A 26236-nucleotide genomic window follows, 5' to 3' on the forward strand; every position below is an offset into this window, starting at 1 on the left:
ATATATATAAGTATCTACATTTATATATGTATATGTATATATGTGCATATATATATATACACACACAATGTATATATGCTCAGTGCTGTGTGCAAACTTCCCAGCATCCACCTGCAGGCTCCGAGGGGTTAGTCCTATCTCATTACTTCTAAATGTCTGCATTTAAATAATCCACAAGGAGTAATGAGGTTCAGACCCCATACGCCAAACACAACACTGTATGCTGCAATAAACTATATCTTAAGTAAACTTGAGTTGTCTGACTGAAATATCTGAAACTCAAATCGGACAATTTCAAATTTGCTCTAATTGTTTTACTTAAAATATGAACTTTTATATTGATCCAAAAAACATTATTGCATAAGATACTGTGCACACAGGAACATGCCAAGACCCTCATGACCCATGGGGAGCTAGAGTGAAACTATGTGAAATTCACTTAAGCAATACACAAAAGCCAGTTGAAATTTGGAGTCACCCAATAGCCTAACTTGCATGTCTTTGGAGTATGGAAGGAAGTCATTTACTTTGAGAATACATAAAATCCACATAGAAAGGACACAGCACACAGGCATGTTGAAACATGAGCATTTATTGTACTTTATTTTATTTTTTTGTTTAATCTTAATCTTTTTATGGAGCCTTTTTAACATCTAGCAAGGGACTACGGATGTAAATTAGCCTCTTGGCTAATTCTGGCATATTTACAAAAATGTAATTATTATGCATGGTCCTTTTAAATGAAAAAATAAATGCACAATTGTGGTAGTAATGCTTATCTTACATAACATTTTTTAAACAGGAACGTAGCCATCAGTTTAGTTTGAGTTATGCAAACCTGAATGCAGACCTGAATGTATGAAATAATGTATTGCATGTCTTAGGGCCAGATGACTGATGGGAGAGATCTGATGTTTGACACTGTCAAAGGAGCTAGCTGTGACGCAGACAACATGGTAATTACATCAAAAAAGGAAATTAATATTTTTAAAAAAGCAGTATAAGTAGCTATAAATAATTTTGTGTGAAGACATTAAAATGCCAGGAAATACTAAACCCATAGACTGTAAAAAATATGGACGTAGTATCCGTGACGTCACCCATCTGTTTCTGAAGAGCTGTTTTGAGACCAATCGGCTGCGGCAGCCATATTGCTTCTGTCGAGCCAGTGTGACGTAAAGAGGCGGGCTTTGAGCCTCCTAGCCAACAGCTGCAGTGTTCCCACAGGCAGCTGTGCCTCTCATTGGAAGACTGGTAATCTCAATATCTATGAAATTGCCAAATTAGAAAAAAATTCACCCCCCTCACAGTGAGAGGACGTCGAGAAATTAGCTATTCAGACTACACTCATCTTTTGTACCAGGCTGTAAACATGCTTATTAATTCTGCAAAGATCGTCTTTTCCCCATTCATGTGTATTAGACTTCCGGTACTTCCGGAGCCAGCCTCAAGTGGATCCTCGATGAACTGCAGCTTTTAACACTTCCGCATTGACTCATATTTTTAGACCGGAGGTTGCCGCTTTACTAAAACGCATAATATTACTAATCCTATTAATATCATGCTGTTTTTCAGGAAAAGCTGCTAAAGCCCCTTAGTGGTTTTTCTGGAATGAGTGGTGAGATGAGAGAACTGGCTGCAATCATCAGCAGAGTAATTTACACAAACTCAGCCACTTCATTCAAAACACACATACATTAAAAAACTTGCAATTATTATTATATTCTCTAGCTTAAAATGAGGCGCATTACACTAAGATATGAAAAGAGCAAATAGGTCCACTAGAGTGCAGTGGAGAGCTTTGTTGTGATGAATGTATGTACAGTTATAAAGAATCCTAAGGTTCTATCTATTCCTGTTATCTGATGCTTCATTTTAAAGGACACAAGTCTCATTGCACAAGGATGTGTGTGACAATTTTTAGCTGATATCAATCCCTCTTTAACTCAGTATTTCTGTGTGTTTTTATACATAAAGGACATCTATTTGCACAGCCCCAATGTTACGATGTTACGATGTTACAATGTCATTTAGCAGACGCTTTTATCCAAAGCGACGTACATACGAGAACAAGAACAACACAAGCAAAGATCTAGACAAGAGGAAACAAGATCAGTTAGAGTAACAAAGTGCTTCAAGTCCATTTGGGTTCAGGTACTGCCAAGCAGTGTAAAGGTAATGCAAAAACGTAAATAAGGATTTAAAAAAAAGAAAATTGTAAAATAAGGAACATCTACAATGAAGAAACCAAACAATTTAAGACCTTCCATTATCACCATCAACAATTAACATCACCACATCATCACCACAATAATGACCAAAGTACCAAGTATTGGGTCACTCCAGAGCTGAACACAGATCCCCAGAGTAGAGCAGGATAGTGCGAGTCAACTGTAGCTGGACGACATGATCTGCCACTGGGGACAACAGTGGAGAACAGTCTAGCTAAGTGCATAGTGCTTCCTAAAGAGCTGGGTCTTTAGTTGTCTTTTGAAAGAAGAGAGGGACTCTGCAGATCGAATGGAGTTGGCCAGTTCATTCCAACATTTAGGGACAACAGAAGAGAAGAGTCCAGCTAGTGATTTTGATTTTGAGGCCTTATGTGCTGGAAGCACTAGGCACTTTTCAGAAGCTGAGCGTAGCGGGCGAGAAGGGCAGTAGACCTGGATGAGGGGTTCCAGGTAAACTGGAGCGGTTTTGGTGACTGCTTTGTAAGTCATGATTAGAGTTTTGTATCTGATGCGAGCTGCAACTGGAAGCCAGTGTAGCGAAATGAGCAGGGGAGTGACATGAGCTGTCTTAAGGCTGATTTATACTTCTGCGTCGAATCGACGGCGTAACCTACGCCGTAGGTCCGCGTAGCTCCCGTACCTACGCAGAGGCCTACGCACGTAGCTGACGTGCACCTCCTCCAAAATGTAACTACGCGTAGAGCCGACGCGGACCGCAAGCTCTGTGATTGGTCCGCTCGACGGCTTTGTCTTTCCCGCATTCACAGCACTTCCGGGGTCCCGGACATCGGCCACACATCGGCCGTGTATTTCATCTCCTCCTCTCTATTCTTCATGTAATCATGTCTGTATGATAAACAGCAACATGTATCAGCTGTAGATTAACATAACACGCTCTGAATCGATGTGGAAAAGTAAACAGAGATCGTAGCGGGACCGGAAGCAGGCGACCGGCTATCAGAGAGACCGCACTGCCCTCAGGCGTTTCGGCGGAGAATTGCTGCGCGACACAGACACACCGACGCAGAAGTATGAGGGGCTCATCTCCGCGTCAGCCCCTGCTGCGTAGGGCGACGCAGAAGTATAAATCAGCCTTTAGGCTGGTTGAAGACCAGACGTGCTGCTGCATTCTGGATCACTTGCAAAGGTTTAACTGTGCATGCAGGGAGGCCTGCCAGTAGAGTGTTGCAGTGGTCAATGTGTGACATTAAAAGAGCCTGAACCAGAAGCTGTGTTGCGTGTTCTGTCAGGTAGGGTCTGATCCTCTTGATGTTATAGAGGGAAAAACGGCAGGACCGAGCAATCGAGGCCACATGAACCCTGAAGGTTAGCTGGTCATCGATCATGACACCCAGATTTCGGGCAGACCTAGTGGGCATGAGGTTTTGAGATCCAAACTGGATATTGATCTGTGAGTCCACAGTAGGACTGGCTGGAATGATAATAAGCTCAGTCTTGGACAGGTTGAGCTGTAGGTGACGTTGCCTCATCCATTTAGAAATATCAGCAAGGCAGGATGAGATCCGAGCTGAGACAGTTGTGTCGTCAGGTGGGAAAGATAGGAAAAGCTGTGTATCATCTGCATAGCAGTGATAGGAAAAGCCATGGGAGCGGATCACTGCACCAAGTGATGTGGTGTATATTGAGAAAAGGAGGGGACCAAGCACTGACCCTTGAGGTACCCCTGTTGATAAGCCATGCATATTGGACACTTCTCCTCTCCATGATACTCTAAAAGATCTCCCTGTGAGGTAGGACTTGAACCACTGGAGGGCAGACCCTGAGATACCAAGTGAGGAGAGTGTAGAGAGGAGGATTTGGTGGTTTACTGTGTCAAAAGCAGCAGAGAGATCCAGCAGCAAGAGAACTGAGGACTGACCCGCTGCTTTAGCAACGATTCCGTTACTGACAAAAAGTACAGTTTCCGTAGAGTGGCCCCGCCTAAAGCCAGACTGATACTGATCAAGTAGATCATGGTTGAAGACTGCGCACTCCAGTATTTTTGTGCGCTGGGAGGACATCATGGGCTTGGAGGATGCAAAGCGATTAGTCAAGGAAGCTGTCGTTTATCCTATTAAGGTATGGCCACTGCCTGGGTATGCTGGTTATCCAGCCCTGTTCGCCTTTGTTCGATTCAAAATACATCTCCTTTAAAGGGCTTAAAGAGATGGAGGGCTGATGGGTCAGGCCAGTCTGTTAAGCTGACATTAAATCTATATCTGAGATAATATGGCAGCAAACATACACACTTGGAAAGATAGGCGTGGAGGCAGGAACACACATACCTGTATATGCAATACCATTTAGAATTTTGTACCCAGCTGCCTAAAACAATATGATGCACACAGAAACTCTACATTCAAGTATTCTGGTAAACAAAGACATTACACACACATATATACATGCATATGGGCACACACATAGACACACTCATACAGACACATACATACAAACACACACATATTGTCATAACCTAGGTCTCTCATGTTGATGACAACAAATCACGTCTGTATCCTCTTGACATTTACAGACAAAGATGAGGACTGATGTGTCTATCTCCTCTTTTGCTCTCCTCTTTTATTATAAGACACCATATCTCCACCTTCCAACAATCCCAAGTTTCTCTCTTCAATGTTGTTCGCTCTCAAGGGAATATGGTCAGTTAGTGGATGTGACTATTTCTACATTATACTATACTGTACTACACTGAACTACACTACACTATACTATACAATACCACACTACACCATACAATACTACACTATTCTATACTATACTATACTATACTATACTATACTATACTATACTGTACTATACTATACTATACTATACTATACTATACTATACTATACCTATAGCCCATAACAGCCAATTGGCCTAAAGAATATGGTTATGCAAGTTTCACAGTCATCAAGATTTTGTTTTTGTGCTAATAATATGCTCCACCTCTCTCCCATTTTAGTACCCTCAACTAATTACAGGCATCATTTCTCCTTGGAGGGGTCTGCTGCTGTATGCCCCCCCATGTAAACTAGCACTTTTAACTAGTAACTGCTTTTACACTACTCGTCGCATTCACCCACTCACATAACATTCACTCACTTATGGAAGAGGCTGCGATTAGTAAGGGACCATCAGTATCAGCTAATCATTCATACAGATTCACACACCACTGAACAACATTGCGAGCAATTTGGGGTTCAGTTTCTTGCCCAAGTACACTTTAATTTGAGTTTATTTGATTAAGATAATGCACATTAATCAACAATAGGTAAATTTCATCCGTAGCCCTAAGGCAGGTACTTACATAAAACAAAACTAAGATTTAAAGTTACAGGATGTCACAAGACAGTTAGCAGGACACTACGTGAAATGACATACAAACAAATCTTACAAATTATACAAAATGTACACTTTTGTGACATTATAAAAACAGATTGAAGTTGAGGCCAAAGCCCCCAGGAACGGGCATCAAATGAGGAAACAGATATTATTCATTAGTACATGACTGGTTCGTTTTTAACCAATGTATAAGGTTTTTTTTAAAGATACAGTTGTTCTCAAGCTCCCTGATATAAGCTGGTAATTTGTTCCAAGAGTGTGTGCCTCTAATAGACACTACCATTTGACTGAATTTGACTTTACGTCTCTGTTCATCACAATTTTCTCTAGTTTCTTCTCTAGTATTTAAAGAAAGACTTGAGGGCTTATAACCTACTGGCTGTTGTGTGTGACCAAGTTGTAAAACAATAAGTGAACTTTCAGAGGAGAGCATGAGGGAAGCCGCAGGATGAAGACTGAGCTTCTGGTCCAGATGGACGGACTTGCAAAATCTGATGACCTGGTGTTTACATTGGCTGCCTCCAACTTGCCTTGGTAACACTTAAACATACACACGTGAAATTGTTATCATTGTTTTTGTTTATTGAGATATTGAAAACAACAATTGTCCAACACACCTTTGTGCACATGAAGGCATAATGCATCTGTGAGAAGCACACCAGAATCTGAACCACCAGAATCTCAAGCACAGAGAGGATATTGTAGTACTGCCTTTACCCAGCAGGTGGGGCTTTCACGTGTAGGACATGTTGATGACAGTGCACTAGTGAAACAGTTATCATTGACAGCTAATTCAGAACTGCATAAAGGAATCTTTGCCACTTGTTTCCAATAGGTGGTGTAATATATAATTGCATAATCAAAATAATGCTTCATCAAAGTCTGAAGGCTTTCCTGACCAAATAAGTGGTCAATAAGTTGAACAGAGGGAGAGGTGCATTATAGAGTAAATCATAATTTCCTGTTTGCAGAAGGGGGGCACTGTGGTTATTTTGCTTGCATGGAGGTGTGTTCAGCCTGGGACACTTATCATACATGTCATGTCAGGATCAAACATTATACATGGAGGTAAAAGGGATTTTTATTATTTGGCAACATTCAAAAATGCACCCTGTATCTCGGCTAAAACAGATATTCAACTCACATTTGTGGACTTCCTGTCGAGATTTCACTGTGGCAGTAAGATACTTTTTTTGTAGGTCTGTGCATGCTATATGCATACTGATGTTTATGCATGCAGGTTGAACCCACTGCTGGAGGGAATGAACTTTGAAGATTTAGGGTAGGGGCTACTTTTTATGAAGTTTTACTCCAAGTCCCTAAAATGTCAAATTTTCCCTCAGGCCTTAATGCATTTGCAAATTTTGTGAGTTTTGAACACGTGTAGGCCCCAAAATATGCAATTCATTTGGACAAAGAAGAGAGAAAGAAAAAAATCATTGTGTTCCAATAGGTCCTTGTACATAATTATGTTTTCACTTCTACTCCTTTCTCTGTGCTCTGCTTTCCTCAAGAGATATTTTGCTCATTGAATGGCAGATGTCCTATTGGTCAACTTATTTTTTAGATTCAGGATATGTTGGGACCGGAAAAGAAAGAGAAATGCAAAGCGCTTTACTAATTTGTAGCTGTTCCTGCTCTTCAATCAGGGAGCTCGACCATGCAATGCTGCGGAGGTTAGAGAAAAGGATTCTAGTCAGTCTTCCCTCCTCAATAGCTCGCCAAACCATGATTTCTCATTGGCTGCCTCCTCTTAGTGCCACTGGAGGGGTGGAGCTACGAACCGAGCTGGACTATGAAAATCTGGCAAAGGTCTGTTAGAGTAAGACCCATTTTATCCATTCAACATTCCTTTGTGAAGTATAAATCAAAAATCGAAATCACAACTTACTAGGTTATATTTGCTTCTGTGCTGTTGTGTGTGTTTAAGGAGATGGAAGGTTACTCTGGCTCTGATTTAAGACTGGTGTGTAAGGAGGCTGCGATGAGACCAGTCCGCAAGATTTTTGATGCTCTTGAATCCCACCAGGACGGTAAAATAAAATGCACACACATACCAAAATAGCTATGTTTTCTGTCATGAGTCCTTGAATACAACACTTACACCACAATGGGATTCTCCCTCACAGGTGATTCTGGTATGCCTGATTTCCAGCTGGAAACTGTGACAACTGATGACTTTCGGAAGGTCATCTCTCACACCAAACCTTCAGCCAGAAACCTGATGGACAAATTCACAGCCTGGGAGAGAGAGTTTGAGTCTGTCTAAAGTACAGGCACATTTTAAAAGCATAGAAATAAAAACTTGTAATAAGAGAGTATCTGGATCACTTTTTTTCTTCTTCCTAGACAACATTGACATGCTACTGTTACGAGCTTGTGACATTGGATCAATTGCCTCAAATAGTTTATTTAAAACTCTGAATAAGAAAACAAAACAAACATTGTTTGCATCTCTTCTTAAGTGTTCAATGTTTAGAATACATTTTTGAGCATAATGCATCTCTGTCATATAACTTCTGGTAAATAAACAACATCAATTACATTTTTGAACACATATGTTGCTCCTGGAAAAGCATCTTAAAACTTTGGTCTGAGACGCCTCTATTTGTAATGTAGAATTTATTGTTTATGTTTATCCGTACAATAATCAGAAGCACAAAGAAACTCTTGACTGCAGAGCCCAGAGAATATACATTTTGTGAATTGATATTTTATGATATGTAGCAGAATTACCTGTTATGAACAACAACAGTAGTATGGGAGGTAGAACCTTCAGTTATCAGGCCCCTCTTCTTTGGAATCATCTACCAGTCAGGGTCCAGGGGGCAGACACCCTCTCCACTTTTAAGATTAGACTTAAATCTTTCCTTTTGATAAAGCTTATAGTTAGACCCAGCTCAGGCTTGGACCAGATCTTAGTTATGCTGCTATAGGCTTAGACTGCCAGGGGAACTGGCACACTGACACTAAGGTCCTATCCAGAATATATATATTTTTCAATATGTAATATTTTATAAAATGCAAAATTACCTGTTATGTAGACAACAGAGGATAATCACTTTTGAAATCCATGCTTTATTTGTACTTTTTATTGTTCTTGACAGTTTGTATAAATGTATTCATTTATTCTTTTCAGGATTTGTTGAACTTGTAAGGAAAAGAAGACTGCAATTTTCTCATTTCTCAGGCAGAGGAAGAGGGATTTGATTTAGGAAGTCTACAATAAAGGGTTAAAAAACATTATTATTTTAAAAATATAAGATTGCACTTTTTTCAGTATAAGTAAAAAAAAATAGTGTGTAGACCTCAGAAGTTACAAGCTTATAGGAGGTTCATCAAGATGTGTTCAACAGCCTCTGGAAAACTGTCACATGTTAGGTGGGGAGGGGGGTTGATTGTGTTCTCATCTCCTTCTCTGTATTTACCTGAGAAGATGACAGAATTGGGGGAGACATAATCATCAGCCAAAAAAATGTCAATTACTATAATGCCTTCACATAAAGTCATGGTATGGTTGAGTATTACAGTGAAAGAATAAACTTGAGGAATGACAAAGAGTAAAAGGAGTCACAGTTTCTGGATTCTGTGAAAGAGGAGTCAGAGGGATGTGTGAATGCTGAAGAGATACAATTAAACTGATGAAACATTTTAAACTACCTGTTCTGACCAGAATTCCAATCATTCCTATGGCCTGGGCCCCACCCACATCATCTCTTGCATCCTGTGAAAAAATGCAAACAGCCTCAACACAACACTCTAATTTTTATATCTGTTCAAATTTTGTTATAATAATAAAACTTAAATCGGTAAAATATTGGAGTAACCAAATTACTAATTTAAAAAAAAAATCATGACAACTGTGGCATCTTCTGAAAAAATATTGAACAAATTTACAGAATTGTTCCAAATATGTTCTTATTAAGAGTGTTTGTCACAAGTGGCAACCTCTGGCTGTGAGAATTGATGCCAATGCAGAAGTGTTAAAAACTGCAGTTTTCTCAAGTGTCTCATTTCTTGATCGGCACACACTGTATTGGGAGTGAATTTTTTCGTAATGAAGCAGTTTCGTAGATATTAAGATTACAAGTTTTCCATTATGAGAGGCACAGCTGACTTTATTGACAGGCGGGAACACTTTAGCTGTTGGCATGGAGGCTCAAAGCCCGCCTCTTTACCTCACACTAGCTCGACAGAAGTTAGGTTGAGTTCGGTCAAGTTGAACATTTCCAATATGGCTCCCGCCAACGATTGGCTTCGAAACAGCGCTTCAGAAACAGATGGGTGACATCACGTATACTACATCCATTAATTATTATTATTATAATTTTTTTTTTTTATTTTCTCTTGTCTGCATATATATTTCTGGTTTGTGTCATGTTTGTCACAAACTGTCAAATATTAATGCAATTTATTCTTGCAGCAAAAGAAAAGAAAGAAAACCTTTTTCTTCTGTGCTTGTGACTGTGTGCATGCAACCATCACCATCCCTCTTAGAACTCTGGCCTATCTTTTATTGGCAGCTAATATCATGTTCTGTAAAAGAGGGCGTACATCCATTAATTATACAATTTATGGTTTATCCTCAGACTTGATTTCCCAAAAATGGCCCTAACTGTGAAAACTTGCTCACACTATATGGAAAAATGGGTAAAAAAAACAAACTTGCTGATGCTGAGACTTTATACAAAATATATACTTACGTCTCCTATCATGACAGCCTCATTAGGGCTACATCCTAAATCAGACAGAGCCTGTTTAAAGGAAACAACAAAAAAAAGAAACAAGAGTATGATTTAGGGGTAAATCCAATTTCAAAACCTGGAAATTCATTTAAACAATACTACAAAAATAAAGCAAAAAGAAGAAATACAGTAACCTTACCAAAAGGATGGTGCAGTTAGTCAAAAATGTATGAACTATTATTTTTATTAGATTTTATTTGTAAAGAGACCACGTACAATATTGAACATAAATGTTGCCATTTGATGCATTGTACCAGAGTTAGCTTAGAGCTGATGTACATCTGCTGTCCCTTGGCATTCACAATAAGTTTATCACAAGGTTTTCTACACTACGCTGTTGTAAATGTATTAAATAAATGACTAACATCTTCTCGTTTGTGTATGACGGCATAGTAAAGCCATTGTACACAAACAAAGAATAAACCTGGAGGAGAAGAGTAATATCCTGAGAACACAAGTGGTACATTTGTATTAGAGGATTGTTTTTAAAGTTGCAAGAAAAAGTATGTGAACCCTTGGGAATGACCTGTTTTCTGCATAAATTGGTCATAAAATCTGCTCTGATCTTCATCTAAGTCCCAACAATAGACAAACACAGTCTGTCTAAACTAATACCACAAAAAAATATATGTTTTCATGTTTTTATTGACCACACCATGTAAACATTCACAGCGGTGGAAAAAGTATGTGAACCCCTAGGCTAATGACTTCTCTCAGATTTGAGTTGAGTCTGAAGTCTGCCTACTTGGTGTTCAATCAATAAGAAGAGATTGGTGGCGTTGGTTAAAGCTGCCCTGCGCTATAAAAAACACAGACCAGTTTTGAGTTTATTATTTTCAAGAAGCATTGCCAGATGTGAACCATGCCTCGCACAAAAGAGCTCTCAGAAGACCTACAATTAAGAATTGTTGACTTGCATGAAGCTGGAAAGGGTTACAAAAGTATTTCTAAAAGCCTGTTGCCATGTTTATCATCCATGGTAAGACAAATGATCTTTAAATGGAGAAAGTTCGGCTCTGTTGCTACTCTCCTTAGGAGTGACCGTCCTGTAAAGATGACTGCAAGAGCACAGAATGCTCAATGAGGTGAAGAAGAGAAAGAGTGTTAGATAAAGACTTACACAAATCTCTGGCACATGCTAACATCTCTGTTGAAGAATCTACGATACGTTAAACACTCTGACACATGCTAACATCTCTGTTGAAGAATCTACGATACGTTAAACACTCTGACACATGCTAACATCTCTGTTGAAGAATCTACGATACGTTAAACACTCTGACACATGCTAACATCTCTGTTGAAGAATCTACAATATGTAGAACTCTGAACAAGAATGGAGTTCATGGCAGGACACCACGGGGGAAGCCACTGCTGTCCAAAAAAATAATTTCTGCAGGTTTGAAGTTTGCAAAAGAGCACCTGAATGTTCCACAGCACTACTGGCAAAATATTCTGTGGACAGATGAAACCAAAGTTGAGTTGTTTGGAAGGAACACACAACACTATGTGTGGAGAAATAAAGGCACAGCACACCAACATCAAACCCCATCCCAACTGTGAAAGATGGTGGAGGGGGCGTCATGGTTCGGGTCTGCTTTGCTGACTCAGGGCCTGGACAGATTACTATCATCGACAGAAAAATGAATACCCAAGTTTATCAAGACATTTTGCAGGAGAACTTAAGGCCATCGACCCATCAATTGATGCTCAACAGAAGATGGGGGATGCAACAGGACAACGACCCAAAGCACAGAAGTAAACCAACATCAGAATGGCTTCAACAGATGAAAATAAATCTTCTGGAGAGGCTCTGTCAGAGTTTTGACCTCGACCCGATTGAGATGTTGTGGCATGACCTCACGAGAGCGATTCACACCAGACATCCCAAGAATATTGCTGAACTGAAAAGTTTTGCAAAGAGTAATGGTCCAATATTCCTCCTGACCCTTGTTCAGGTCTGATCTGCAGAAAATGTTTGGTTGAGGTTAATGCTGCCAAAGAAGGGTGAACCAGTTATTTGGCTTACTACCTTAAGCTTACTGCTTACTACCCGGCTAGTAAACTTAATATACAGACGCGTTGGCAAAAAAACTTGATGAAAAGATTGTTTTATTGTTTTAAAATGATTTATGTATACAGTTTCTTAAAAACTGGTTGAAGTTTCTTTGTGATCAGTAACCTAAAGTTGAACTCACCTGCTCCACTTGTTGCTAGGATTGCTGGACAGGATCCAATATGTTAACATCCCTGTTGTTTAGCCTGCTGCATTAACCAGGGTTCCCACTCCTTTCCAGAGATCATTTTCCAGACATTTCCAGGACAGTTTCAGTGATGATCAAGCTGGTATGACAGTCTAAATAGAGTTCCTAATTTAGTTCCTAAATAGTCTAATATGTTCCTCTCAGTGGAAGTCTACATTGAAAGAGGTGCCGTCTATGGCTATCCATGAAATCATCTCTTACATACTTAAAAATGATGGCAAATTAATTATAGAGCAATGCAACCAAAGATGTACAGCACTTTATTAGTGCAACCAAGTAACAATAATGGCCAACTCTCATCTCAGCTTTCCCTTTTCCCAAAAAATATAAAATTAGCTGAGAAAAAACAAAAGAGCCAGCAAAGGACTCTCGAAGCTGCCTTACTGAAATAAATAAATAATAATCAGAGGATCAGTGCATAAATTGACCTAAATAGAACTGAATGAAAAAAAAGGCCAAAAAATTTGAATGGGGATGTGTTTTTTTTAACCATGTCAGGTCGCACACAGTCATGTTGGAATAATTTTCCAGGAAAATCTGTGATTTTCAAGGACATTTTACTTTTTCTCCCATTTTTCAGGTTTTTTCCAGTGCTGAAAAACTGGTCAACTGTTTTCCAGGTTTTCCAGGTTTTCCAGGACGCGTGGGAACCCTGATTAACAGGCTAAACAACAAACAAAAACAAACAGTTTTACCTCACTATACGGTCTATGGTGTCAACAAGCAGAAGCAAAATGTGCCGGAACTCTTTTCTGCGGATTGGTTTGACATGACGTGATCAGTTTGCCTCTGCCATTGCTCATGTTAGTGAAAGTTAATAACCGTCATCAAGGGGTTGTCAAGGGCTTTTGACCAATCAAAATCAAGCATTTTACATAGCTTGGAGATCAGGCCGAAAGCCAGGTCATAATGTTGTTTATCAAGGTCAAGCACAGCAGGCATGATGCACGGCAACGGCATGCGTGAAAGTGGAAAGTGACGAGGTTCTCTTGCAAACTTTTCTATGTTTCTTTACGCACATGTACAAATTTTATAACATCACAAAATGTTGCCATTTTTCTCACAAATATGCCACTTTTTCTCACAATTTTGCCACTCTAAAACTCACAAATTTGCAACTTTTTTTAGTATAGTGAGTATAATTACTCTTCTCCATTTTGTTATTTATTTTTCATTTTTTTGTAAAGGGCCATGATATGCCATCATATTTGGATTATAAATGTTTAAACATTATAAACAAAAGTTTACCTGTGCAAAGAAAGTATTTTCTGGTTTCCCTACTACAGTAGCTGTGCACCCTGTGGCGTATTCAAGTCCCATCACAAAGGGCCCAGGGCCAAGGGCCAAACCATCCAAACGTTTGTAGTACCGAGCCTTGTGGATGGCAATAAGAGGAGCTCCATTCAGAATCATTCTGGGGAAAAATGTATGTCAAACAAGCTGCTGATTTCAACTGCCCAAGAAGGTACATTTCAAGTCCACAGATAATTTTAAAATATTTTGAGAAAACAAAAGCCCATTAAGAAAAGTACCATCACGTCACTTGCCAGGAAGAATAAATAATCTCTAAATTACTGAAGAATTTGTCTGAGACGGAATTTTCCACCTGAAAGCCTTGTTGAGCGTTTCGTAGTTAAAGTGATCAGGAGCAAGTCCAACGACAACAGAGTTTGGCTCCGAAGTGTCGATACCTTGAGATGGAGAGACAGAGCATACCCAGTGATTAGTTTACATTTTCGAAATATGATGCAATCAATTATTTAGTAAGTAATTCCCTCAGTGTCGTCATATAGAAAAGTAAAAATGTCAGGATTATCTTCTTGCACCCTGAGTTTGATGTCATTAGCGGTAAAGGGTCCACTGCGTAAGATCAAGGGGACTAATGGCAGAGTTATTGGCAGACAGAATAAAATAAGTCTAAAAATAGTTGTACAAAGAAGGAAGGGTCTTCTTCGACTTCTTCGTCACCATCCTGTTTCTGCAGTAGCCTAAAACAGAAATACAAAACCTTGGCTCTAAGGCAGGCTTTCTGTGTGTGCCAATTTTTCTTGGTCAGGGTAGATTTTTCTACATATTTTGAGGGGAGTACATGTATTCGTTTCCAATCTTTGACCTCTTCAATAAGTCTTGATAAACACGTTGAATCAACTTCAGGCTTTTTGTTTGGTTGCTTTAGTTATATATATATGTGTTTTTTTTCTCTGACACTGGACTAACCCTGACCTCCAGGCTGACACCTTACCGCATTTAAATGCTTATTTTTATCAATAAGAACAAGAAAACTGGACACTGAGTCCAAAATATGATTCTGTTCAGTTGTCCTGTTGCAGTAAATCCAGATGTTGTAGTCTCCACTATCCCCATGCGTCCACAGAGATTATTTATAAGCCTGCTCCTTACGTCTTAACATTTTGAACACCTCAATATGATCCGTAGCTGTTTAATACCGTCAGTAATATACACTGTGTCATGAAGGAAAATTTGATTTAGGGGAAAAAAACACACTTGGCATTATTTTTGACATGGAAAAGAGAGATTTACCTTATTTGTTTTAATATTTCATACTATCATTTGGGAATTTTTTACTGTCCATTTCTCTATAATTGTTCTGAAATTTTCCAACAAGGTATTTTTGTGCTGTGATTTTAGTTTATTTGCAAGTTGTGGAAAAAAAGTGTGCAGTGGTTTTATTTGAGTAACAACACACCTTAAAAATGATGTGTACATATATGTGTATGTATATACATATATATATATATGTATATATGTGTATGTATATATATACATACACATATATACATACGTTGAGTGTATGCAAGGATACGCTCAACCCACGATTTGATTCCAATCCTGATTTTTGGTTTATTTTATTTCAATTCTCAGATATTGATAGTTATAATATATATTTTTCCCTAATATTTCTTTGTAAACAAAGTCATCTTTTTTCATTTTAAGGTGTGTTGTTACTCAAATAAAACCACTGCACACTTTTTTTCTGCAACTTGCAAATAAACTAAAATCACCGTAAAAAGAATACCTTGTTGCAAAATTTCAGAACAATTATAGAGAAATGGACAGTAAAAAATTCCCAAATGAAAGTATGAAATACTAAAACAAATAAGGTAAATCTCTCTTTTCCATGTCAAAAATAATGCCAAATACGTTTTGTTCCCCTAAATCAAATTTTCCTTCATAACACAGTGTATATTACTGACGGTATTAAACAGCTACGGATCATATTGAGGTGTTCAAAATGTTAAGACGCTGAATATCAAAGTAAGGAGCAGGCTTATAAATAATCTCTGTGGACGCATGGTGATAGTGGAGACTACAACATCTGGATTTACTGCAACAGGACAACTGAACAGAATCATATTTTGGACTCAGTGTCTGCTGTTTGCAACACCTTTAGTCAGCTGATTCACATCAAAACATGCTTTAAACTTAAAACACCTCAGCGAGTGACAAGAGAGCAGCGCAAGAGACTTAATGATGTTGAACCAGCGGAGCATAATGCAGACAGAGTAGAATGCCTTCTACTGTTTAAAAACAACATCTCAATACAAATGTTGTTAAATCAATTTTAATCCACCCTTATTTGTATCGATTTTTTACCGTCTTGCAATGTATACTTACATCCCTAACACACACACACACACACACACACACACACACACACACACACACACACACACACACACACACACACACACACACACACACACACACACACACACACACACACACACATACATATATATACATATATTTATATATAGAGATATATATACACATTTATAAATCATATACACACATACATACAGTGGATAGCGAAAATCTACACACCTGTTAAAATGCCAGGTAAAAAGATGAGACCGAGGTAAATCATGTCAGAACTTTTTCCACCTTTAATGTGACCTATAAAGTGCACAATTCAATTGAATTTTTTTTTAACATCTTTTAGGGGGAAGAATAAAAAATAAAAACCTAAAATAATGTGGTTGCATAAGTGTACATACCCTTTAAGTAATAATTGTTTGAGGCACCTTTTGATTTTATTACAGCACTCTTTTTTTTTGGAGGAGTCTATTATCATGGCACATCTTGACGTGGTGATATTTTCCCATTCTTCTTTACAGAAAAGCTCCAAATCCATCAGATAGTGAGGGTATCTCCTGTGCACAGTCCTCTTCAGATCACCCCACAGATATTCAACTGGATTCAGGTCTGGACTCTGGCTGGGCCATTCCAAAACTTGAATCTTCTTCTGGTGAAGCCATGCTTTTGTTGATTTGGATGTATGCTTTGGTTCGTTGTCGTGTTGAAAGGTGAAATTCCTCTTCATCTTCATCTTTCTAATGGAGGTCTGGAGGTTTTGTGTTAAACTGACTAGTGTTTGGAACTGTTCATACTTCCCTCCACCTTGACTAAGGCCCTGGTTCCAGCTGAAGAAAAACAGGCCCAAAGCATGATGTTGCCCCCACCATGCTTCTCTGTGGGTCTGGTGTTCTTTATGTGATGTGCAGTGTTGTTTTTATGACAAACATACCTTTTGGAATTATGGGCAAAAAGTTCAACCTTGGTTTCATCAGACCATAAAACATTTGATGCTTTTGGGAGACTTCATGTATGCTTTTGAAACATGTTGCCGGGCTTGGATGTTTTTCTTCATAAGAAAAGTCTTCCGTCTTGCCACCCTAACCATAGCTGAAACATATGAAGAATAGGAGAGATGTTGTCACAGGTAGTACACAGCCAGTACTAGTCAGAAATCCCTGCAGCTCTTTTAATGTTGCTGTAGGCCTCTTGGAAGCCTCCATGAACAGTTTTCTTCTGGTCTTTTCATCAGTTTTGGAGGGATGTCCAGTTCTTGGTTATGTCACTGTTGTTCCATATTTTCTCCACTTGATGGTGACGGTCTTCACTGTGGTCCATGGTATATCTAATGCCTTGGAACATGTTTGTACCCTTCTCCTGACTGATACCTTTCAACAATGAGATCCCTCTGCTGCTTTGGAAGCTCTCTGTGGACCATGGCTTTTGCTGTAAGATGAACTGAGGAAATGTCATGAAAATCCTCCTAGAACAGCTGATCTTTATTGGGATTAATCAAAGTCACTTTAAATGATGACAGGTGTATACTGACTACTATTTGTCATGAGTTTGAATGTGATTGGTTAATTCTGAACACAGCCACATCCCCAGTTATACGAGGGTGTGTACACTTATGCAACCACATTATTTCATTTTTTATTTTTTATTCTTCCCCCTAAAAGATTAAATTTTTTTGTTCAGTTGAATTGTTCATGTTATAGGTCACATTACAGATGGAAAAAGTTCTGACATGATTTAGCTTTGTCTCATTTTTTTACATCACAAAACCTGGCATTTTAACAGGGGTGTGTAGACTTTTGCTATCCACTGTACATACTGTACATACATACACATGTGGGGAAAAAACATAATTTGTCTCAAGTTCATACACACAGCTCCTTACCATTGAAGTCTTCCAGTGCACTGTCCTCCACCATCAAAAGCGGTCTGTATTGTTTTTGTTCTAGCAAACTCCTTGCAGCACTGAGTGAAGTGAAGATCTCCTTCTCCTGCAGAGTTGAGTTCAAATAAACAAAAAACTGAAGCACTGCAGATGTCAAAACAAGAAAAAACATAATATTCATTTTCTAATTGTTTATCATTACAGTCAAGTTTTTGCATTCATTAGATATACTTTTGGATTGTTTTACCTGGAGGTTGAAGTTGAGACGTTGCAGTCGTTCTAGTAAGTTCTTCTTACTTTCTTTGGTTGTGTTGGTCACAAACTTTAAAGCTACCGTAGTCTGCCGTAACCTGAAACCACCAAAGCAATTATCATGTGATTAAAATACAGATGCAGTGCTGTAGATTATATTGCATATTCAATTACATTTAATTTTAGTTGCACTGACTCATCATCCAAATACTCTATATTTTATTTAGCCTGTACCTGCTTTGGGGGTTGGGGGTTTACCTTTTCTGTTTCTCCATTTGTACTTGTACATTTCAGCCATGGCTTTTGCAAAAACATGCTAACAATACAAAGCTACAAGACTGACAAAGAACAGATTTAAAGATAAGAGAGGGAGTTAAACATTCAGATGATTAAAGTTCCACTTAAAAAAAAAAAAAAAGAGGCTACAAAAAAGGAGAAATTAAGAAGGCTCAGTTCAATCTATGAAGCAGACAAATAATTGAAATGTGAGGTGCATTGATGCCTTAAGCTGCATCTATATAGCTTTGGGCTTTGTAAGCATATTAGAAAGCAATAAGTCAATGTTTTTTGAAGTGATGAAGAAAGTTACACACAAAAAAAGAATACAAAAATGTGCAGAAAATAGGATTTTTTGTAGAGTATTGCGGGAGCCCTAAACTTGATGTCCTACTCTATTGATAGTACAACCGGAAGTCGGGAACCCACTCTTAATGGGATATGTGCAGATGCCATCTGAGTATAAGAAAAATGTGCAGGTGCATTCAAAAATGTTTTAAAGTGATTTCAGATATGAATATAGATATACAATGCCAAAGAATCTGTTTATCAATTTAGGGAAAAAAACATTTTCACCAGAAAAAAAAAATCCTTTAGGGTCAACATTGTTATATACCTGATTGTTCTGCAACTGGTTCCAGCATTCTAAAACCAAAATATATGTTGAAGGTGATTAATTTTCAATCGTGCCTTCTCAGAAATATTAATTTGAGAAAGGGAATGAATGAATGAAAAGCAGAATGTGTTGTTCCAGATTTAGATTAATTTTCAGATCTGCAGATATTGTTGCTATTTGACAATTTAATATTATTTTTGCTGCATTTACTAACCCTATCAAAGGGGAAAAATCAAGTTTAATTTGGTCAAATTAACTTCTAAAAATGACACTGCCATACAGATACGGCCTCTTTGTTTTATCATCTATCACAACACTCAGCAGCAACTAGCAGAGTAACTTTCCCAAAAATGAGCTTCTATGTTTCTGTGATGGTCATTTGACAAGTACCTAGTTACCTGGGTGACCAATACTGCCCCATATAAATTAAACTGGATCCCACGCGACTTGTTAGGGAACATTTTACAAAACAATAACCAGACTTGCGTAGCGACCTAAAATGATCTATAACCCCTCACTGTCTTGTGCATTCCCTAACCTAAAACATAAGACAGACGGGGCTGACAGGGGATTGTAACATTGTTAATAGCCTAAAAGTTTAGGGGCTATTGAGAAAACATTCAGCTTTGAGCCAAGTAGCGTCACCTGCATTACACGGATGGTACAGATAATTCTGCATGGGAGTGATAGGTGAATCCCTGGGACACATGAGCAGTGATTTTACTGTGTGGACACAGGACGCACATCGAGCAACATCACTGCTATGGGTATGTTGGTCTAACATCTGTGGAAGGACCATTTTCTTACCTCTTCAGGGCATCCTGTGCCCCTGGTACTGCTGTATTTTCTATATGAAGAGTTCCACTGAGGTCAATAAGCACAGCCTTCACAGCCTGTCTGCTCGCCATAATGTAGACCTGCAGCAAAAGAAATGGTGAAGATGCACAGAAAATTGGAAAACACTTAGTGGCTTGTAACGATGAAAGGGCAAGTGGGAATGATGGCATAGTTGTCAGCAAAGCTTGCTCTGCTTATGACTCACTATTTTTCTGGCACCCTAGTTTTAGATTATTGATAATAATGTTTTTTTTAGAGAAGATACATTCCTGAATATAATTTAGCAGATTACTGTGTTGTTCAAACCTGTATCAGGATGAATTGAAGGGATTATAAACTGCCTTGTCCAAACATTTGCCTAAAATACAGATTTTGGGATTTAATGTTGTTGCTGATCTGACTATTTGATCCCCTATCATTTAGACAGGCTTGTATTTTTGTCATGTAGTTATCAATGTAAGGGCAGAACTAATTGTCTTAACACCAACCTGATTCACACAGACAGACAGACAGACAGACAGACAGACAGACAGACAGACAGACAGACAGACAGACAGACAGACAGACAGACAGACAGACAGAGCTTGTTTCGGTCTTTCACAGGGGTGTTAAATTAAAGCAATATTTTGGCTGTAATTTCACAACAGATGTTTTTGTGATCAATCATTGTCATTAATGTCACTGTCATATATTTCCCATGTGCTCTTGCTAGAATCACTACTGTAATAAGGGGTTAATTTGTGAGAGGCCTACATTGCATTCATTTGGGTTTAGGAATAGATTTAGGCATAGAACATACAATATGTTAAAAGATTTTCGTTCTATGTTTTAAATGACCTTAAGATAAGACACATGGACTGTGGCTCAGTTGGTAGAGTCGGTCGTTTATCAATTGGAAGGTTAGCGGTTCGATCTCAGTTCCTGCGGTCACATGCCGAAGTGTCCTTGGGCAAGACATTGGACCCCAAGTTGCTCAGCAGTGTTTGAGAGTGTAGGAATGAGATTAGGTAATACTACGACTACTACTATACTGTATAGCACCATCTAGCATCAGGGAGTGGATGTGGTGTGAATGTGATGCTGCTGTGGACGTTTCAGACTCCAGTGGCAATAACTAGTACTACTATGCCCTACTACTACTACTCAGAGGTGTCAAGTAACGAAGTACAAATACTTCGTTACCTTACTTAAGTAGACATTCTGGGTATCTGTACTTTCCTGGAGTAATTATTTTCAATTCTACTCCTTACATTTTAAAAATAGCCTCGTTACTCTTATTTAATTTGGGCCTGTTTTCATTCAGGCTTGAGCAATTATTTGAACCTTTAACTGGGTATCTGTACTTTCCTGGAGTAATTATTTTCAATTCTACTCCTTACATTTTAAAAATAGCCTCGTTACTCTTATTTAATTTGGGCCTGTTTTCATTCAGGCTTGAGCAATTATTTGAACCTTTAACGGTCTGTCCAGCTTAATTTTTGTTCCTGCATCTCCTGTTTCTGAGCACCCCTAAATGCAGCGTGCTAACAGTGCATCCCCTGAGTGACAGCAGGGAGAGAGACATGCCCAGAAAAGTCTTAAGTAAATTAAGCGGACTACTGTATTTCCTGATAGTTCTTAGGGACTTTTTATTATTTTTTCTGAGTCTGTCTGACACAACCACACAAACAGACCTCCTCAGGTGAGAGTGTGCTCACCTGTATGCATGCAGGTGTCTGTCTGAGAACCAGCTGCTTTTGCAGATGAACAAATCCTTTTGGTAACTCTCTGTTACATGTTCTGTGCTTAACTGATGTAGATCCTGATGTAGATCCTGATGTAGAGTGTGCATGTGTGTGTTTGTTCAGGAAGAGTTGAACCACTAACAGAAGTTCAGTTGGCACCGTCAGCTGGGCACTGGTGATTTGTTATGGATTTGTTATGGTGCGTCGCAGTCCATCAGGTTTTGTTACATTTATGCGCGTGTTGTGATAGTGTCTTAATAATAAAGTAGTCAAACATTTTAGCTAGCCTAGATTAGTTTGAAGAGATCTAGCCTTCGTGTTGAGTAAGACCCTTTTGGTCAACACCAGCTGTTCCGGGTCTTAAATGTGTGTGGCTGCTTGATGCTTGGATGTACATTTACATTCCAATAAAGACTATTAATAACATGCCTGTGAAGTTTGACTTTTTGCACCATTACAATACTTAGAATAATAAATAATAATGTATTTTATTTATCATGCACTTTACATTTGGAGCAAATCTCAAAGTGCAACAGGGCATAATAAAAGGGCAGTAAGAATAAAAACAGGGTTAAAAACAAACAGTAAAATGCAGACACTTGTTAAAAACACTGTGGAAGGTCAGATAAAAACTATGGATAAAACCAGGGAAATAAAAACTAGGGAAATGCCCTCTGAAATAAGAGCGTTTTTAGTCCCTTTTTAAAAGAGTCAGTGGTCTGTGGTGATTTCTACTTATAGGCAACAAGTCATCATATCTTCCACTCCATGAAACACGTTAATGCTCAGTAGTACACATATATGGTTATTTTATGTATTTGTATTGTACGAAAATGTGTTCATTTTCAATGGGCACAAATGCGGCTGAAACAAGTGCAGCCCAAATATTTGAACATTAACATATTAATATAACATTATATTCATTATGGCCTTTAGAAAAATGTATTTTTTTGGGAGGTGGGGTAGTGCACTATAGGCCCCTGTGGCGCAGCTTAAGCTTTTTTTCCTTCATGGCATTTTGTTCCCCTTACATTACTTTTATACTTGAAGTAGTTTTGAAACCAGTACTTTTACACTTTTACTTGAGTAAAAAGCTTGAGTTGATACTTCAACTTCTCCAGAAATCTTTTTAAACCCTAGTATCTATACTTCTACTTGAGTAATGAATGTGAATACTTTTGACACCTCTGCTACTACTACTATCTGTCTCATCACTGTCATTGCTCTCTCTCTCATTCTCCTCTATCCCTCTTTCCAACCTCAACACGGTCTCAGCAGATGGCTGTCTAACATGAGTCTGGTCCTGCTTGAGGTTTCTGCCTGTTAAAAGGAAGTTTTTCCTTGCCACTGTAACTAGACAAATACTGCGAGGTGCAATGCTCATGGTGGATAAAGATGAGATAAGATCGAGTCCTGTCAGTAAGAGGGGATCGGATCGTATCTAGGGATGCACCGATCCGATCCTGGTATCGGATGTCGGCTAGATCAGACTCAAAATGCTAGATCGGATATCGGTGACAAAGGGCCGATATATAGTGCCGATCCATATGGCAGATCTAATCATCTCAGCTCTATGCTTTTCTGTGTTTAAAACAGCCATTTGCGTCTCCTACGTCATCAGCGCCGACCGGCCCGTGCATTTTTGCCCGGTGGAGCATGATGGAGGATAACTACAGAGGCTCTGCACTTTAGCTGCATGTCACACTTCTTTTGCTAACAACTCCGCCGGAAACCTGCAACATGTGCAGTGCTAATGTTTCGACGGATGGCAGTTGCGCTGAAAAATATAATGGGAGCCCAAAGGAAGAAGTTTACGTCAGCTGTAGCCGACTGCAAAGAAGCAAGAAACCTCCTATTAATGGGTTCAAAGTGTGAAAAAACGGACAGGTTTTTGGATTTGATTGTTCCGGATCCTTGAAATTAAGGGATTCCAGCCTCTGGTTTAGCACTTGGAACATAAGTACAGTTCACCATCAAGTCAGAAAAGCCTGAAGTTACCAAAACATGATTCTATCCTCACATTAAGGGAACAGAGATTGTTAAATCAATACCAGGATTGGATCGGCTAGTATCGGTATCAGCCAAGCGGCAAACTCCGGTCTCAAACGATGAAGCCAATGCGGAAGTGATATAAACTGCAATACATCGAAAATCCGCTTGAGGCTGGCAGCAGAAACACCAGAAACCACATAGATATGAATGGGAAAAAGACGATCTTTGCAGCATTAATAATCATGTTTACAGCCTGGTTCAAAAAACGGCTTGGCCCTACAACGCTAATCTCTCTAATGGCATACACTCTAGGGGGGTGAATTTTTTTCTAACGTGACGGTTAAGAAGATATTAAGATTATGAGTTTTGCCCAAATAAGGACATGACTGACGTGACTCCCGGTCGGGAACACACAGCCATTGGCTAAGAGACTCACACTACGTCACACTCTGCCTAGTTGAGTTCCGCATTACCAATATGGCTGCCGCCGTCGATTTGCTTCAAAACAGCTCTCAGGAACAGATGGGTGACGTCACGGATACTACGTCCATATTTTTTACAGTCTATGGTATCAGCAGATACCAAAGCCCAGGTATCGATATCGGTAGGATCGGTGCATCCCTAATCGTATCCTGTCTTGATGTTGGGTTTTTGCTCATAATTTAACATAGAGTATGGTCTAGACCTTTTATGTTTTTAAAAGTGTCTTGAGATAAAGTGTGTTGTAATTTGGCGCTATACAAATAAAGATTGATTTTTTGATTATTATTTACTAATAGTACAAAATAAAATTCATCGGTTAGGGTTATCTTTATTTGGTAAGCTTCTATATATTGGTTCCTGTATCAATGTACTTGTTTGTACTTTGTACTTCCTTTAGAACTTAGTATACTGTTTTTCATCAACCTCTACATTATATTTATGGTGGTCAGCAATATGGTCTAACGTTTAAAAAAAATATCGATTTTAGTTTCTTTCTTTTGGCCATATATATAGTCAAACATTGCTTTAATATGTTTGTGTTTCTGTGGTTCTCAACCGCGATTCATGAAACAATCTGCCATTTACTGGCCTACATCACTCAAACTGAAGTTTATCACTGTGTAATATTATGGTGAATATTTGGTTAACAGTACAGTGCTATATGAATGTATAAAAATCAACAGGACAGTAGCTTTGTTTATTCCTAAACAAACACAAACATCACTGTCGGACCCTTATTAGCCTGGTAATCAGGGCGATGACGTTGCTGTAAAAGTTTAGCATACTTCAACCTTAAATGTCTGCTAAATGTATCGTACAAGTGGTGTTGAATTTCAGTAGAAGAAGTAAAACGAGCACGGTTAATAGACTGTATACGGTCATATGATAGCACTGCTTACCTTGAACAACTTCTTCTTCTTCTTCTTCTTCTTCTTCTTCTTCCTCTTCAGGTTTATGGCAGGTTGCAACAATGACTTAAAAAGGTACAAACCGCCACCTGCTGGACCGGAGTATGTCGGACAAGTTGCTCTATGGTAAACTGTAAATTTACCTGTACTTATGTAACGTGAGGGTTCGATGTGTGGTGGTCGGGTCACTCTATTAAAAGGAGACAGCAGGACGGAAAGCTTTCTCAAAAGCACTATACTGTCACCACATTCAGACAGCATCAACTTTTTTTTTTTCTTAACAAAATCAATTTACAAAACATTGTGGCAAACATTCTTCACAATCGTTTTTGTAAGGAACAGGTGCAAATAGTGTATTTAAACAGATATCTATCTCTTATAAAAAATAACTCTAGAAATCATATAAAGTGCAGTCTGGAAATGACATACAATCATAAGATAGGAAAGAAAGGGAGAAAAAAAGAACATAATGCTAAGGCTTTCTTTGTAGATCATAGTTGTTAATCAAGTTGAACAATTAAAGCATGTGTGCTTTTCAGTCTCAATTATTAATATACTCAAAAAATGTGTCAGTCATCCATAGAAAACATGGTGGAGTACAACATACTATAGAAGGAATCGTTTCCTTAGCAATAATAGTTGGGTCTGAACATAACTGATCATTGATTAATAAGGTTTTAATTGAGTTCCTCTCCTGTCTCCTCTTTTCTAGGCAACAAAAATAAGCTGTACATTTTTCACCGTCCTCCATCCATTTGGCCCCAGATCTTGTATTCGCCCTTTCAGCTTTTTTGAAATATAGCTCATCAAGTTTAGTTTGCAAAATTAGTGAATTCTGTTTATCACTGTCAGAGAGTGATGTTTTCATACAGTGGGTGTTAATTTCTTGAATTAGATTCATCTCAGCCTGTCTGCGATTCCTATTAGAATATTTCCCAAAATGAATAGAAAATATACGAATTTTGAATTTAAGAAACTCCCATATAGATACATATAAGGTTAAGGAACAATCGGTCATCACTTCTGCAATTAAATGTTTTATCCTGTCACAATATTTATCATTGTTTGA

The 26236-nt window shown here is 38.6% G+C and overlaps 2 protein-coding genes across 3 annotated transcripts; one reads left to right on the forward strand and one right to left on the reverse strand.

Annotated features, from left to right (window-relative positions):
- Positions 1–6136: 6136 nt before the first annotated feature.
- hdhd2 (haloacid dehalogenase-like hydrolase domain containing 2) lies at positions 6137–25286 on the reverse strand. 2 transcript variants are annotated; one of them, XM_034709075.1, is made up of 10 exons: positions 25159–25286; positions 20031–20140; positions 18327–18429; positions 18080–18185; positions 14189–14273; positions 13831–13996; positions 10277–10327; positions 9234–9297; positions 8882–9001; positions 8632–8793 (listed from the first exon to the last, which is right to left on the reverse strand). In XM_034709075.1, the coding sequence occupies exons 2-9, from the start codon at positions 20129–20131 to the stop codon at positions 8898–8900; spliced, it is 780 nt and encodes a 259-aa protein (XP_034564966.1). In that variant the 5' UTR covers positions 20132–20140; positions 25159–25286; the 3' UTR covers positions 8632–8793; positions 8882–8897. The 2 variants fall into 2 exon arrangements, with proteins under 2 accessions (XP_034564965.1, XP_034564966.1); XM_034709074.1 differs by having other exon boundaries at positions 6137–9001.
- LOC117830802 (katanin p60 ATPase-containing subunit A-like 2) lies at positions 6559–7892 on the forward strand. Its single transcript, XM_034709078.1, has 5 exons — positions 6559–6641; positions 6814–6855; positions 7223–7385; positions 7504–7606; positions 7703–7892. Exons 1-5 carry the CDS (start codon positions 6574–6576, stop codon positions 7840–7842), a joined length of 516 nt encoding a protein of 171 aa, XP_034564969.1. The 5' UTR covers positions 6559–6573; the 3' UTR covers positions 7843–7892.
- Positions 25287–26236: the final 950 nt, after the last annotated feature.

This window comes from Notolabrus celidotus, chromosome 19 (assembly GCF_009762535.1).
Source record: "Notolabrus celidotus isolate fNotCel1 chromosome 19, fNotCel1.pri, whole genome shotgun sequence".
Taxonomy (NCBI): Eukaryota; Metazoa; Chordata; class Actinopteri; order Labriformes; family Labridae; genus Notolabrus; species Notolabrus celidotus.